Genomic DNA, 14,946 nt, shown 5'->3' on the forward strand with positions numbered 1-14,946 from the left:
GGCCCCTGCTTAGCCCCTGTGCTGTGCATGTGCCCGCGGCAGCGGTCGGGTGCCTGCTGAACATGCAGCGCTCAGCCCACCACAGCCCTGAGTCAGGGCTTCTTGCAGGACCTGGTGAGTCACGGGCAGGTTCAGGTTTGAGAAGCTCTCATCTTAGGGCACGTCCACTCGGCAGACGTAGAAACTGGGGCCCAGAGAAGAGGATGACTTCCCGGTTTGCACAGCTCCCCAGCAGCTAAAGCCCAGAGGCCCAGGCCGGGGTGCTACTTCTCCCGCGTCCCCCCCATCCCCCCGCCCCCGCCCTGGGAATCTCCTGCGGTCACTCCCTGGGCATTCTCAGCACAAGTGGTGGGGGCGGGGGAAGCCCTTCCCTCACCCCCCCTCAGGCAGACCCCTCTCACCTCGGATGGAGCTGCCCCCATTGTCCCCTGGAATCCAGGTCAGGGTGATGGAGGAGGCGGAGGTTTTGGAGACGGTGAGGCGGGGCTGGTCGGGGGGCACTGTGGGGGAAAGCCGCAGCCCTCACCACAGGGCCACCTTCTGATGATGGGGACTGGGGGATCCCGATGGGCAGGAGGGCGAGGGACTGGCTTTCCCACCCCTGGGTGCACCCCCACCTGCTCCTTCCCTGAGGCTCACTTTCCCGGGGTGGGGGGGGGGGCGGGTTGATCTTTCTCTTCCATTCGACAGCCCCCTCTCACACGATGGGGTTTCCACCGCTTCTCGGTCCCGCCCCGCCCGGCCGCCCGCCCGCCGCACCGGCCTCACCTTGCACGAGCAGGTTGACGATGATGGTGTCAAAGCCCCCGGTGTTGGTGGCCGTGCAGGTGTAGTAGCCCGAGTCCTCCGCCTTGACCGCGCGCAGCAGCAGCGTGCCGTTGGCGTGGATGAGCCGGTGCCCGTCCACGGACGCGGGGATGGCCGAGTCCTCACTGTGGGGGATGGGTTATGGCACGCACCCCTCCCCTGGGCCTCCCCCGGGTCTGCGGGCAGATGGAGCTGGGAGCAGGAGGCGGCTTGCTAGGGGTGCCTGCTTCGTGGGGCTTTACTTAGGACTTCCGGGGCTGTCTAGGAACCTTGGCCTTTCGACCATCTGGGGAAGGGAGATCCTGAACTCCCAGCAGAGAGGAGTCGGAGGCCAGGCCTGCTCCTGAGATGGACCTTCTACGGGCTCCTCTCTGGGCTCACCCGCCTTCCGGGCCCCACACACCTGTCCTTGGTCCATTTCACAGCCGGGGCCGGATCGCCCACCGGACTGCAGGGCAGCCGGACGTCCCTCATCCAGGGTGTGGTCACGGTGCCCCCAAAGGAGATGATCTTCGCTGGGGCTACAGAGAGGAGAGGGTGAGGCCACCCCTCTGCACCCAACACTGCCTTGGCCCCCCTCTCAGGGCTCCCCAAAGTTCACAGAAAGTCCTGCCTCTCCCACCTGACCTCAACCTTGGACTTGGGGTTGGGGGTGGGTGCAGGGAATTTATCAGTGCTGTTAGGGGTCAGCTACCACATGAGGCGAGGAGTCACAGACAAACAGTGCGTTTGGTGAGGGTGACTGCTGGGTCCAGCTGGGCCAGCTCAGGGGTGGGAGTGTCCTCATGGAGACAAGGCTCTCGGAAGAAAGAGTGGGGGTGCAGTAGAGATGGGGGAGGAGAGAAGGGAGGGGAGGAGATGGGGTGCAGGAGAGATGTGGAGGAGAGTGGGGGTGCAGGAGAGATGGGAGGAGTGGGGGCTCAGGGAGAGGTGGTCCTGGCAGGAACCTCACAGCCACCAGGCGCACAGTAGGGCTGGAAATGAACCAGCGGCTGCAGTGCTTCTGAGCAGAGGGGCCTTCTCAGCCAGGGCCTTCCTGGGGGACGGCAGGTTAAGGGGCAGGAGGCCTGTTCAGGGCTGGGGTGCAGGGCCTGAGGCTCCTCCTTGGGTGGGCGGCACTGAGCCTTGGCGGGAGGGAGGATCTGGGGGCGGCTGAGAAGGAAAGGGGTGCTTGAGCGGGGAGGATGCCTGGAGGCCGGAAAGACTCGGATGGAGCTGAGGGGCCCCGGTGATGGCTTCTGTTGGGGCCACAGAGCGGTCCTGGGGGCCCGGGGAGAGCGCCAGGTCTCTGGAGGTGGGGTTCTGGCCCGGTTCCACCGTCTGGCCACCGTGTGGCCGGGGCTGGCCTTGAACTGCCTGGCCCTCCGGGCAGGTGTGGCGCTCGGTGCACAGCATGTCCCTCCTGCCTCACAGGCCGCTGTGGGGACAGGACAGGGAGATGTGTGGCTGTGTTTTGGGAAGGACAGAGTCCCGGATGTGACATTTCACGCCCACAGGGGAAGGCTCAGCCTTCTGCTGAGACACAGCCCCTCAGCCCCTGTGCCAGGCCAGTGCCCGCTGCCCGGGGCACTCTCGCTCTCAGCCATTCCTCCAGCAGGAGATGCGTTTAGGAGAAGGCGGTGGTAGTGCCGCTGAGAAGAAGGGTCAGGGGAGGTTAGAGACGCTGAGCCACGTGGACAGTGCCCCAGTGTGGAGCCAGGAGGACCAGCCCACCTGTCACAGCCGCCCCACAGGCCGTGGGCCCTGCGTGTGCTCAGCTGTAAATGGGATGTCAAGTTCACGGGCAGGGCTGGGGCCGGGCCCACTGCGGGCCCAGCGTGCGAGCTGACTCTGAGCCTGTGTCAGGGGAGGGCTGATGCCTCCTGTGTCCCAGCTAAAGTCCCCTTCCTCCAGCTCCATCCGAGTTCTGGTCCTGGGCCCTGGGCTAGAGGTCAGGTGGCCGTGGGAGGAGGCAGGGCCGGCAGGAAGGGCCCAGGGAAGCCCAGCATCAAATAGTGAACCCGAGTCAGAGCCTGTGGCCACACCCCCGCCGCAGGGTTGGCACAGAGGCAGCCTTGCAGCTCTGTGTGGCCGCCTCTGTCTCCATCGGGCTGTGGCCTCAGAACCGTCCTGCCCTGTCAGGTGGTGTGCATGTGCTCCCTGGCACACGCGTGTCCAGGTCAGGGGTTCAGTGGGCACTCCTGCAGGCCAAGCACAGGCTACACCACCCGTGTGGCTTCTCCCCAGAGCCTCCTCCACCATACGCACTCGGTGTGACTTCTGCCGGAGCGAACCAGCGAGCAGGGTGGCCCCCTGTGTGTGAGGCGTCCAGGCTCAGGGCGGGCCCTGCTCTGGCAGGCAGGGACCCTGCCTCGGCCCCTCTGAGGAGCTGAGCACTGGGACAAAGGGTTTGCTGGGGCTGCAAGGGGCTACCTCCCCTTCTCTAACCCCAGAGTAGAGTTTGAAGTGGGGGGCCGGTGCTCCGTGCCCCCAGCCCCAGGCACCAGAGCAGCCTCAAGCCTGTCGTGAGGCTCTCTGGGCAGCAGGGGGCAGCAGAGGCCCAGTCTTGGTGGATGCAGAAGGGAGGCAGTGGGCCAGCCCCTCAGACAGGGTGGAGGGAGACATCCCCTATTTGTGCAGAACCAGAATTCCAGAACAGAGCGTCTGGAAGCTTCTGTCCCTCTGGCCCAGCCCCAGGCTGCTCACCCTTGCCAGCAGGCTCGACGACGACCTTCTCACTGCTGTTGCCCCGGCCGGCGGAGGTCACGGCCGCCACCCACAGCAGGTACTGCTGGCCTCGGTTCAGATGGGCGATCCGGTAGAAGAGCTGCTCCGGACTCGTCTCATACTCGCTGGGGGCCTGTGGGGCGGAGGCGAAGCCGTCCTGAGACCCCAGGCCCTCGGGCCTCCAGCCCTCAGCCCCAACCTCGCCGTGGGGCCCTGGGCTCAGGGGTGGCGGCCTCGGGGCTGTGCAAGGGAGGCACATCCTGCCTCCTTGGCCCTGGACGTGGCCCGGGAGCTGATGGGCCTGCTCCGGGGCTGCTGGGTCGGCCTCAGGTACCACTGATCATCCCTGGCTGGCAACTGCGGCTCCAAGGCCAGGGATGTGTGTTTCGGTTGAAAGCTGGAGGGAGCGGGGAGAGGGGAATAGAGGAGGGAGGGTCCCAGCAAAAGCTTGAGAAAGGGAGTTTCTGGAAGAAGCTAAATGACCGTGCTCCATTCCCCTCGCCTGTCCGCACGCGAGGCCCCCCAGCCCTCATCACCGCTCCTTCGTTCTGCAGGAAGCCAGGTCCGGGCGAAGGGGTTAGGCGAAGGGGCGGCGAGGGACCGAGAGCTTCCCCGGGCAGCACTTCATTACCGGTTATCGGCGCAGACCCTGTCTATAGCTGTAGGTTCTATAAATCTATAGGTTTTTTTTAACCAAATGACAGTTTTGACAAGTTGCCAACAAAACAATATCAGATCCCAGTGGTTTTACCAGTTGCTTTGATGAAAAGATTATGTTACCGTGGAAACCAGAGGCTCAGATATTGAAATGAATTTGAGCAGGAGCTTTTGATAAGCGCTAGTTTGCAGCCCTCCTGGCAGCCTCTTCCCGGCGCAGGCGGGATGGGCTGGCTTTCATTTTATGTTATTTTTTGGTCGGCTGCAGGGAAGAGGGAGGAGGACCGCACTAGAGCCTCTTTGAAATCAGGGCGGAAGTCTCGGGAGGGGGAGCCCCCGGAACAGATGGGGGGCCCTGAGGCCAGAGGGAGCTAATAATTAGTTATCTCTGCAGTCACAGGATCGTGCCCACATATGTGCACATGCGCACTCGGACACACAGACATGTAGATGCTTTCATCACATGCCGAGGGGCAGACCTCCACAGTCCCAGAGGCATGTTCTCTGTGCCCATGGTAGGGCTGAGGGCCCCATGACTGACAACAGGGGCCCAGGCTGTATGCAGGGAAGTGCTAAGGAGAAGGCACAGGCATTCTGCAACTGACGGAGAACTCCCTGGCCAACTCCTCTTCCCCCTCCCCCATGGAGATCTGGCCTTGAAGCCAGGAGGTCCCTGCTGGGGGAAGGTGCAGAGCCACCTGGGCCCTGGTAGTGGGGGGGCTGTGTGCACATCTGTGCTCATGTCCGTGCATGAGGTAGGGTGGGGAGTGGCTTTAACACCTGCGTGCCCTTCTCACTAGACATATGACTCCAATGTCTCTTAGGGATCCTGGGGCCTCAGTTTTCTCTGCTGCAAATGAAGAAAGCAATACAGCTCTGCCTACTCTGCGTGGTGCATTGTGTGTGTGTGTGTGTGTGTGTGTGTGTGTGTGTGTGTGTGAAGAAAAGCTGAGTGTAGCTGCTTGTGCGTGTGAGTGTGCACCTGCGTGCACATTTCTCTCTACGCAGGGAAGGGAGGGTTTGGCTTCCTCTTGAAGGCGTTAGGACCTTACCCAGCACACTTCCCTTTACTCTGGACTCCCCAAGAATCTGCTGAAATCCCTTAAAAACACATACAGTCATCCTCCCAAGTAAAGTTCCAGTGGATCAAAGGTTAAAGAAAACAAGTAAGCCCGGCTGGTGTGGTTGACCTATGAACCAGGAGGTCGCTGGTTTGATTCCCTGGTTTGATTCCTAGTCAGAGCACATGCCCAGGTTGTGGGCTCGATCCCCAGTAGGGGGAATGCAGGAGGCAGCCGATCAATGATTCTCTCTCATCATTGATGTTTCTATCTCTCTCTCCCTTTCCCTTCCTCTCTGAAATCAATAAAAATATATATATATATATATATATAAAAGAAAAAATGATAGGTTATCTGTGTTTTAATCACAAAAGCAAAGGCAAAATTATAAATGGAAATGGTTTATAAATTTGAATTATATGAAAAGAAAACCTGATATACAGATTTTTACACCAAAAATAGAATCAAAGGCAAACAATGACCTAGCAAACACTTGCAACCTGTATAATAAAAAATGTTATTATCCTTAATATGCAAAGAGTATTTGCAAATCAATAAGAAAAAGAACACACGAGCCATGTAAATAAAAAATGAACAAGGGACATGAATTGACAACAATGAAAACAACAACAAACCCCAGTAAAAACATATAATAATAATCAACCTAACTAGTAATTAAAGAAAAAAAACTTAAAAAAATCCAACTGGCAAAGATGAAAAATATATAATACTTTGGATTAACATGGCACAAGGAACAAGAATGCACTTACCATGCTAGTGGAAGCACAAATGGGTGAAAACTTTCTGAAGGGTAATTTGCAAATGTCTATGCAAACTTTAAGAATATTCCTACAGAAATTTACTGTAAGAAATAATAAATCATGTGCATAGGGACATTTATGTCTCAATGAAACATTATTTATAATGGTGAAAATTTGAAAATAGATTAATATGGAATAATGGAAGGAGTAGTTAAATAGAGTATGTACAAACATGCATTTAAGATCATATTTAAAAAATATTTGATGGTGTTGGAAAGTGCCCACTATATTATATGAAAAGCCATATGATCTCACTAATATGGGGAATCTAATGAACAAAATAAACTGACTAATAAAATAGAACCAGAGGCATGGATACATGGAATAGATCAGTGGTTCCCAAACTTATTTGGCCTACCGCCCCCTTTCCAGAAAAAATATTACTCAGCGCCCCCTGGAAATTAATTTTTTTAAAATTTTAATAGCAATTAAACAGAAAGATATATGTATTAAAGTTTCTACCTTTTTCGTAAAATATAGTAAAGAAAGGTGTAAATTAGAAACATTGAAGTTTGAAATTATGAAACTATTTATTGAACTCAGAATAGAAAGGTAATACAAAAAAAGTTAAAACAAATGCACCTGTGGCCATCACCGCCCCCCTGGATCACTGCAGCGCCCACCAGGGGGCGGTAGCGCCCACTTTGGGAATCACTGGAATAGATGGACAGATGTCAGAGGGCAGGGGAGGGGGACTGGATAAAAGCAGGTGAAGAAATTAGCCAAAGAGCTAATGGACACAGACCGTAGGTAGGGGCTACTCAGAGGTGGGCAAAGGGGGAGGGGAGGATAGGGGACATCTGTAATAGTATCAACAATACAACAAAAAAGAAAGTAAAAATTTTATTTAAAAAATATTTGTATTGATTTCAAAGAGGAAGGGAGAGAGAAATAGAAACATCATTGATGAGAGAGAATCACTGATCAGCTGCCTCCTGCATGCCCCTCACTGGGGATTGAGCCCACAACCTGGGCATGTGCCCTGACCGGTAATTGAACCATGACCTCCTGGTTCATAGGTCGACGCTCAACCACTGAGCCATGCTGGCTGGGCTTATTTCAATTAAAAAACAAAACAAAACACACACATACACCTAAAACCCACAATATATGTACAGATCAAATACTGGAAGGCTGAATACCAAAACATTGACAGTGCTTCTCTTTAGGAAATAAGAGTATAAGTAATTTTTGCTTTCCTTTCTTTCTTTTATATATTTACAGAATTTTCCACAATAAATTGCATTATTTTGATCATTAGAGAAAAACAACAAATGTTTTAAAGTGTTGGGTAAAATTTCCAACAGGACTCAATGCAGCTCGGCTGTCTCAAGGCGTAACTTGTGGGGAGCCAGCGCCATATGTAGTTTTCCACGTCTATTCTAGGGTTGCGCACACACACGCTCATACACTTCGACTCGTGTGCATCTGTCTCCAACCCGCACGCCTACCCACCGCTCTGCACGCCACGCACACACAGGCGAGCCCCGCCCCGCGCTCACTCCCCAAGCCCTTTCAGAAATGGATCTGTCAAGCAGGTATTTGGAATTCGGTGGTTAGGTCCCCGGGTCCCTACCCCGAGATGTGGCTGAAGTTCCCCTCTCACTAGCGCACCGGCCCCTTGTTGACACTGTCCGATGGGAAACCTTATCACAGAGAGGAGGTCCCGACATGCTCGGGACACGAAGAGGGAGCAGGGAGGGCCCGTCTCAGCAGCAGGAGGGAGGAATGGGGAGCAGCAGCTCTGCTCTGGGCCCGTGGAGGGGGCTCCTCCAGCCCACGCGAATGAGGAGGCCGGGCTCCTGGATCCCCAGCCCTTGGGAAGACTTCCTCATCCGAAGAGCAGACACCGAGCTGGAGAGCCCGTTTCTGAAGGGAACGGCCTGATGCCCGAGGCTTTGCAGGTGCCAGGCTGCGTGCTTTTCATGACAATGATGTTCCAGGCACAGTGTTTGGCAGCTCGGACCCAAAGATGAAAAAGATGCTGCCCTTGTCCTCACAGGCCCCGTGGACTAGTGCGGGAGACACGCATGGACAGCTAACTGCCCTCCAGCCCACCCAGCGTGTGACAGAGGGAGGACGCCTGCAGGAGGCAGCAGTGGGCAGGGGTGTCGTGCTGTGGAAAGGCATTGTGGGCGCCCAGATGTGACAAGTTTAGTGTGAGGAGAGCCTGGAAAGTGTGTGAGTGTGTGTGTGTGTGTGTGTGTGTGTGTGTGTGTGTGTGTGTAAGGGTGGGGGAGGGGGAGAGGGGGCAGAAGACATCTGCTGGAAAATTGGCACAACCACCACCCATGGCAGGGTACTCCCAGCCCACCACCTGCAGGCCCCATGACCCAGCAATTCCGCTCCTAGGTACGCGCCCCACAGGGATGATGAGCACCAAGAGACACGCACGAGAATGTCCATGGCAGCACGTTTGTCTTAGCTCCGAACTGAAAACTACCCAGCTGCCCATGGATGTAGAACAGCTTGTAACATGTGCGTAAACAGAAACCTGCACAGAAGTGAGAGTGGACTGTCTATGCCACACACAACAATGTGGGTGAAATTCACAAATTCAAAATGCCATCCAGTCAAAGAAGCCAGACAGACGGCATGGAAAGGCAACACCAACCTGAAGCCAGGACAGCCCCACGCACAACTCCCTAACTGCTGTCGCCCCTCCAGGCCCCCTGGACCGGAAGCCTGCTGAGGGCAGGTGTCCTGGCTCCTGCTCTCGTAACCAGAGCAGGCCAGCAGCTCTGCGGTTGAGGGGCTGGAGAGGAGGCAGAGGGAGGGTGTGTATTATGGGATGTGGGTGCATAGCCACGGCAGCCGCCCTCATCCTCTCGTTCCTGGGTTCAGTGGGAGGGCAGGGGCTGGCACTGTGCCCAGCCTGGGGCCACCCCTCACTCCAGGGTCTGGGCACATACTGCAGCCTCTCCGTCTGCTCACCAGCACTGGGCCCAGGCCCTGGTCTGGAGAGATGCCCCTGCCCCTCTCAGCTGTCCTCCGTCTTCCTCCTTCCTCTCCTCCCTCCAGCTGGCTCCCTGCTGAAGGGGCTCTCAGGGCAGAGCCCCGCAGCCTCCACGCCCAGACCGACCACGCTGAAAAGCACCCCCTTTCTAGAGACACGGACCAGCCAGTGCCCAGGCAACCAACAGCTCTGGGCCTGCCAGGGGTTTTCTTGGTCGGTCAGACCGGAAGGGCCTCGGCCCCGGCTTCCCTCTCGGGCCTGCCTGGTCGTGACCCCTGACTCGAAGGAGCCTCCAGGGCTTGGGAAACCTTGCCACCCCTGGAGCAAGGACTGACTCAGATGGACACTGGGTGAGGCTTCGGCCACTCTCGTGTGACAAGTGCCCATTCCTATCCCTGAACCCAGGTAGAAACACAGACAGACACAGCCCTGGGCTTTGGCCTGGAAGCCAGCTGACCCACAGGGGACTTTTTTCTTCCTCTCGTCCTCTTACCCCTCAGCCCTGGGCCCGCTTACCGGCTGGCCAGACCCGGGGCTGGAGCAGAAGATGGTGTACTTGCGGATCACCCGTTGGGCTTGGCAGGGGGCAGCCAGGACACCACCACGCTGCTGGCAGACGAAGGTACGGCTTTGACGCCCGCGGGGGGACCTGGAACTGAGCAGGGAGAAGACGGGTCAGTTTAGAGAAAGAAGGAGCACAGCCTTTGGGAAAGAATGACATGCTAGGGAGAGTGAGGCTGATCAATCTGGGTGAGCTTCTTGGAGGAGGTGTCCCTGAGCTATGGTTTAGAGGGGGGAGGTTCCAGCTTGGCAAAGTGGTGGGAGAGGAAAGGTGATGATACATTTTGAGCATGTAACAAAGTCTCTGAGATAAAGGCACTGGGGGTGGCCAGCATCAGAGCTGTTTGGCTAGAGCCAAGGATTTAGGACTCGCAGGGGAGAAGTAAAACCCGTGAGGAATTCATCTTGATCCCTAAGACCCTAATCTGCTCCCCGCCCCAATGCTCTACTGACTAATAACGTGTATTCAGGCCAAACAAATGCCCTGGGCGCTTTGCTTTTCCTGGCCTCTGAGCAACGTGAAGCCAGGGGCTCCAGAGTCTCACAGAGTGGGCCTGCTCCCGAGGGTCAAGGGCTGTGGTCAGCCCGTGGATGCCTGTCTGCTGCCGGGCGCCAGGGCACTGCCTTCGCGGTGCTGGCTAGGCCCTTCCTGTTTTCAGGAGGGAGAGTCTACGTTAGAATTGGCTGGGCTCTGACTCGTCTCAGAGTCGCTGGGAGCCACGCGGAAGTGGTCGTCATTCATATAGACTCCGACCTCCCCTGCCCCCGCTCTGGGCCTGCCTGCCCTCAGCCCACACTCTCCTTCTCCGTCTCTCCCTCGTGTGGTTGCGCGCTTGCCTTCCCTCCTGGGAGCTCTCACACACCTTTGTGGATAGTGACGGTATCTCACTCAACTTATTTTACCTCTCTGAGCCTCAGTTTCCCCATCTATACAATGGACATAACAACAACCACATTAAGGGTTTGTAGGGAGAATTCATGCTCATTAAAATAAAGCACCCGGCATAGTGCCTGACACAAAGAAGACACTCAATAAATTACAACCATTATTACTTTTGCATTCCCTCTCAGCTTCTAGCAGCTACCTATTTTTTTTTTGAATCTAGTAAGTGGTCAACAATTCTAGGTTAAATAAAAGAACTAGATGTAGCATCATCGCCCATACAGGCCCCGAGCTCAGAAGCTGGCCTTCGCCCTTGACTCCACCCTTCCTCACTGCTGTGCCCTCCCTCCGCCACTTGGCCCCCAGGGCCCTCACCGTGCACCTCGCAGCGGTGGATCGCGGGGCTCTGCGGGTGGCCGCTGGGCAGGTGTGCTAACTGCACTGTGCGAATCTGCCCTTTATCCTGTGCACTCTTTTTCTTATCAGTTGTTGGGAGAGGTATGTTGACATTTTCCACTATGATTGTAGATTTGTTTATTCATCCTTCTAGTTCTGTCAGTTTTTCTTTTTAGATATTTTGAGGTTATGTTATTCAGTTCACACAAATTTAGAACTGTTTTATGTGCCTAGTAAATGGCGTTTTTTATCCTAACAAAGTATCTTTTTTTATTTCTAACTAGTGTGCTGGTGCATGGATTGGTGCACATTGAAAGGAAATTAATTAGAAGAAATATTTCAATATCGCTATATGCCCTTTCTCTATAATAGAAGTGTCAACCAAATTCATGACCAACAATGACAGATCAAAACACACACGTGCAATTGGCACCAGCGAGAGCTTTATATGTATGGTGCATGTGCAAGTCAACTTAGCCTTTTATAATATAGAATAAACTTGCTTAATTAGAGCTGCTTTCTGATGTAGCTAAACTTTTTCCAGCCCAGTGAAGCACCCCAACTTCTCTTTCAGGTAATTGTCAGCAACACAGCAGTAAATATCAATATGAAGCAGATTATTATTGTAGATCACGCAGGGAGAACAAAGGGTAAAATATTTAACTGCAGCAGTGTTTGACTATATTCTGCACAGCGAGAAAACCTGAAGTCATTTTCAAGTTCCACCATTTCTTACTTCTTTTCAGTCGGGTTAAGTTTCTAAGCTTTCTAAATCTCTGTTTTCCAGCCAATAAAAAGAAAATAGGATTCCACTGAGTCTCCTATCTACCTACTCCAGGACTTGTGAGGATCAAATGAGATGAGGCAGGGAAAACGCTTCACAGACGTTTGGTTACAGTGTGAGATGTTTGCACCTGGCTATAAAGCAAGTTGTGTTCCTGGGCTGAAGAAACTCCAAGGAGGCTAGTCGCTAAGGAGAGGAAGCCGGGTGTTGCTATGTGATGTCATTACTTGGCGCCCACAGTGACCGTTTCCGGGCTGGGCTGGGCTGTGGGCCGCATTTTGTGCCATGGGGTCTTGGCAGCATTGGCTGCGATTTGGTGGGCTGTTGCTCCGGGGTGGTAGTGGGGCCTGTGTCCCACTTGGGGGAAGCTGAGTGTTGGTTTGTCGGCGCCAGGTCCGTGGTGCTGTTTATTGTTAAATGGCCAGTGTGCGTCATGGCAGCTCCTGCATCTTGCGTCTGCCCCGTGGTGATCAGTGCACATCTTATCTACCAGTCAGATGGACACTTAGCCTTTTATATATATAGATAACTCTTTTTGCCTTATGGCCTACTATGTCTGATATTAATATTCCAGTTTTCTCTTAGATGGGTTTGCATGGTATGCCTTTTATTATTTTACACCCTTTCATGTTGAACTGTTCTATACTTTCATGTTTTAGATGTCTCCTATAAGCAGCACATATTTGGGTTTTGTTTCATTGCTAGCCAGTTTGATAGTGTTTACTCTTTAATTGGAGAACTTAGTGAATTTATCTTTAATGCAATTATTAATGTATTTGAGTTTAAATATTCTATCTTACTAAATATTTTTTATTTGTCCCACTATTTTGCTTTTCTTTCCTTTTGTGCCTTCTTCTGGATTGAGTAGCTTAAAAATACTCTATTTCTCCCACTCTATTAGTTTGGCTATTATATAATTTTAAATTACTTTTAGTGGTTACTGAAGGGATTAAACCATGAATCTTTAACTTACCAAAGTCTGATATCATTAATTGGCACTTTTCTCAGCCAGTGCAAGGGACTTAGAACTTCCAGCTGCCCTCCTCCCATGTATATGCCGTCGCTGCACATTTCAATTCTGCATATATTTTAGATCCTCCCTAAGATGATAACATTATCATCATCATCATCATTTTTATATAGTCAATATTAATTGATATTTACCCATATATTCACCTTCTAATTGCTCTTCTTTCCTTATTGCATCATTAAGCTTCCACCTGGGGTCATTTTCATTCTAGCTAAAGAATGCTCTTTAATATTTTTCTAGGGTAGGTGTGTTGATGATAAATTCCCTCAGTCTTTGTCTGAAAATTTCTTTATTTCATTTTAATCTTGAAGATATTTTTGCATGGTATACAGTCATAGGTTGATAACTACTTTTCTTTCATACTTTAAATATGCCATTGCATTGTTTTCTGGCTCCCATTATTTCTGATAAATTAGATGACAATCTAATTGTTGTCCTTTTGAAGGTAACTGGTCTTTTTTTCCTTTGCCTTCTTTTTTTTTTTTTAATATATTTTATTGATTTTTTACAGAGAGGAAAGGAGAGAGATAGAGAGTTAGAAACATTGATGAGAGAGAAACATCGATCAGCCGCCTCCTGCACATCTCCCACTGGGGATGTGCCCGCAACCAAAGTACATGCCCTTGACCGGAATCGAACCTGGGACCTTTCAGTCCGCAGGCCGACGCTCTATCCCCTGAGCCAAACCGGTTTCGGCATCCTTTGCCTTCTTTTAAGATTTTTTTGTTTGTATTTTTTGTTTAGCAGCTTTGTTATGATGAGCCTAGGCATGGATTTCTTTACATTATTGCCTGTAGAGTTTGTAGATCTTGCATTTGTGGCTTGATATCTTTCAACAGTTTTGAAAAGTTTTCAGACATTTTATCTTCTGCCCCACTGTCTTTCTCCTCTTCTTTGGAATATCTCCTCGCATCCTCTGTGACCTTTATATTCCGAATGTGTTCCATGGATCAGCAGCAGCATCACCTGGGAGCATGTTAAAAATTCAAAATCTCAGGTTTCACCCTGTACCTACTAACACAGAATCTGAATTTTAACATGATCCCCAAGTGATTTGTATGTATAGTCAAGTTTGAAAATCGCTGCTCTATGTCTTACCTGCTCTTTTATTTTCCATTCATTTGTCTTTCTGTGCTCCCATGGCAGAGGTGGAATTGGCCTGTGAGATGATGTAGTGGAATTGGGCAGCATGGATGGAGTGGGCATATTATCTGCCCACCCATTCACATTATTTTTTCCTATTTCTTGTGAACAGATCCTCACTTTTTTTTTCAATCCTCATCTGAGGGTATTTTCTTCTTACCTATCTTCCAGTTCACTAGTTATCTCTTTAACTGTGTCTCATTTATTTTAACTTATCTATTGAGTTTTTGATTTCAGGTATTACTACTTTTTGTTTCTAGATTTTATAATTGAGAGTTTCCAATTCTCTTAAAATTTCAATCTTATTAAGAACTAGAGGCCTGGTGCATGGAATTTGTACACGATGGGGGGGGGGGTGTCCCTCAGCCCAGCCTGCACCCTCTCCAATCTGGGACCCCTCAAGGGATGTCCGACTGCTGGCAGTTGGACATCCCTCTTGCAATTTGGGACTGTTGGCTCCTAACCACTCACCTGCCTGCCTGCTTCATCGCCCCTAATCACCTCTGCCTACCTGACTCATTGCCCCTAACCCCTCCTGCCTGCTTTATGCCCCTAACTGCTCTCCCCTGCCAGCCTAATCGCCCCTAACCATATGTCTGCCTGCCTGATCACCCCTAACTGCCTCTGCCTTGGCCCCCACCACCATGGCTTTGTCCAGAAGACGTTTGGTCTATTCAGTCTAATTATCATATTACCCTTTTATTAGTATAGTACAAATAATTATTTGAAAGTCCATATTTGATTAAAAAACACACCTTTGTTTGGAATCCTGTGGGTCTGTTTCTTTTGTCTATTTTTTTCCTACTGGCTTTTGTTTACATTATTCTTATTTATTATTTTTTATTGTATGCCAGGCACAGTATTTGCATAATTGTCTGTAAAACTAATTTGAGGTCTCAGGTGATGTAATTTTCCTAAAGAGAGAATTCATGTTTGTTTCTGACAGGTACCTGCAATTTGGGGCACTAGCAACCTAGGGTTGCTTCACTATAACGTCCTTGGCTGAGATGATTTGAAGCTGAGCTGTCTGCTTTTGGCCACTTTTAGTCCTGTCCTGCATGGTCTTAACTCAAAGTGAGGGGTTTGCCAGACGGACCTCCATGCCCTGGCAGGCCCTGGCCTCCAGCTCATGTCTTCCTAA

General features: G+C 51.8%; 1 protein-coding gene across 1 annotated transcript in view; it reads right to left on the bottom strand.

Annotated features, from left to right (window-relative positions):
* The window catches only part of DSCAML1 (DS cell adhesion molecule like 1), a 95,674-nt gene that overhangs the window by 9,487 nt on the left and 71,241 nt on the right, over positions 1-14,946 (bottom strand). The window contains 6 exon segments of the mRNA XM_023744297.1: positions 402-500; positions 769-932; positions 1,211-1,328; positions 3,493-3,646; positions 9,525-9,574; positions 9,577-9,663. Coding sequence (XP_023600065.1) covers positions 402-500; positions 769-932; positions 1,211-1,328; positions 3,493-3,646; positions 9,525-9,574; positions 9,577-9,663 — 672 coding nt within the window.

The sequence above is a fragment of the Myotis lucifugus genome, unplaced genomic scaffold (genome assembly GCF_000147115.1).
Source record: "Myotis lucifugus unplaced genomic scaffold, Myoluc2.0 scaffold_448, whole genome shotgun sequence".
NCBI lineage: Eukaryota > Metazoa > Chordata > Mammalia > Chiroptera > Vespertilionidae > Myotis > Myotis lucifugus.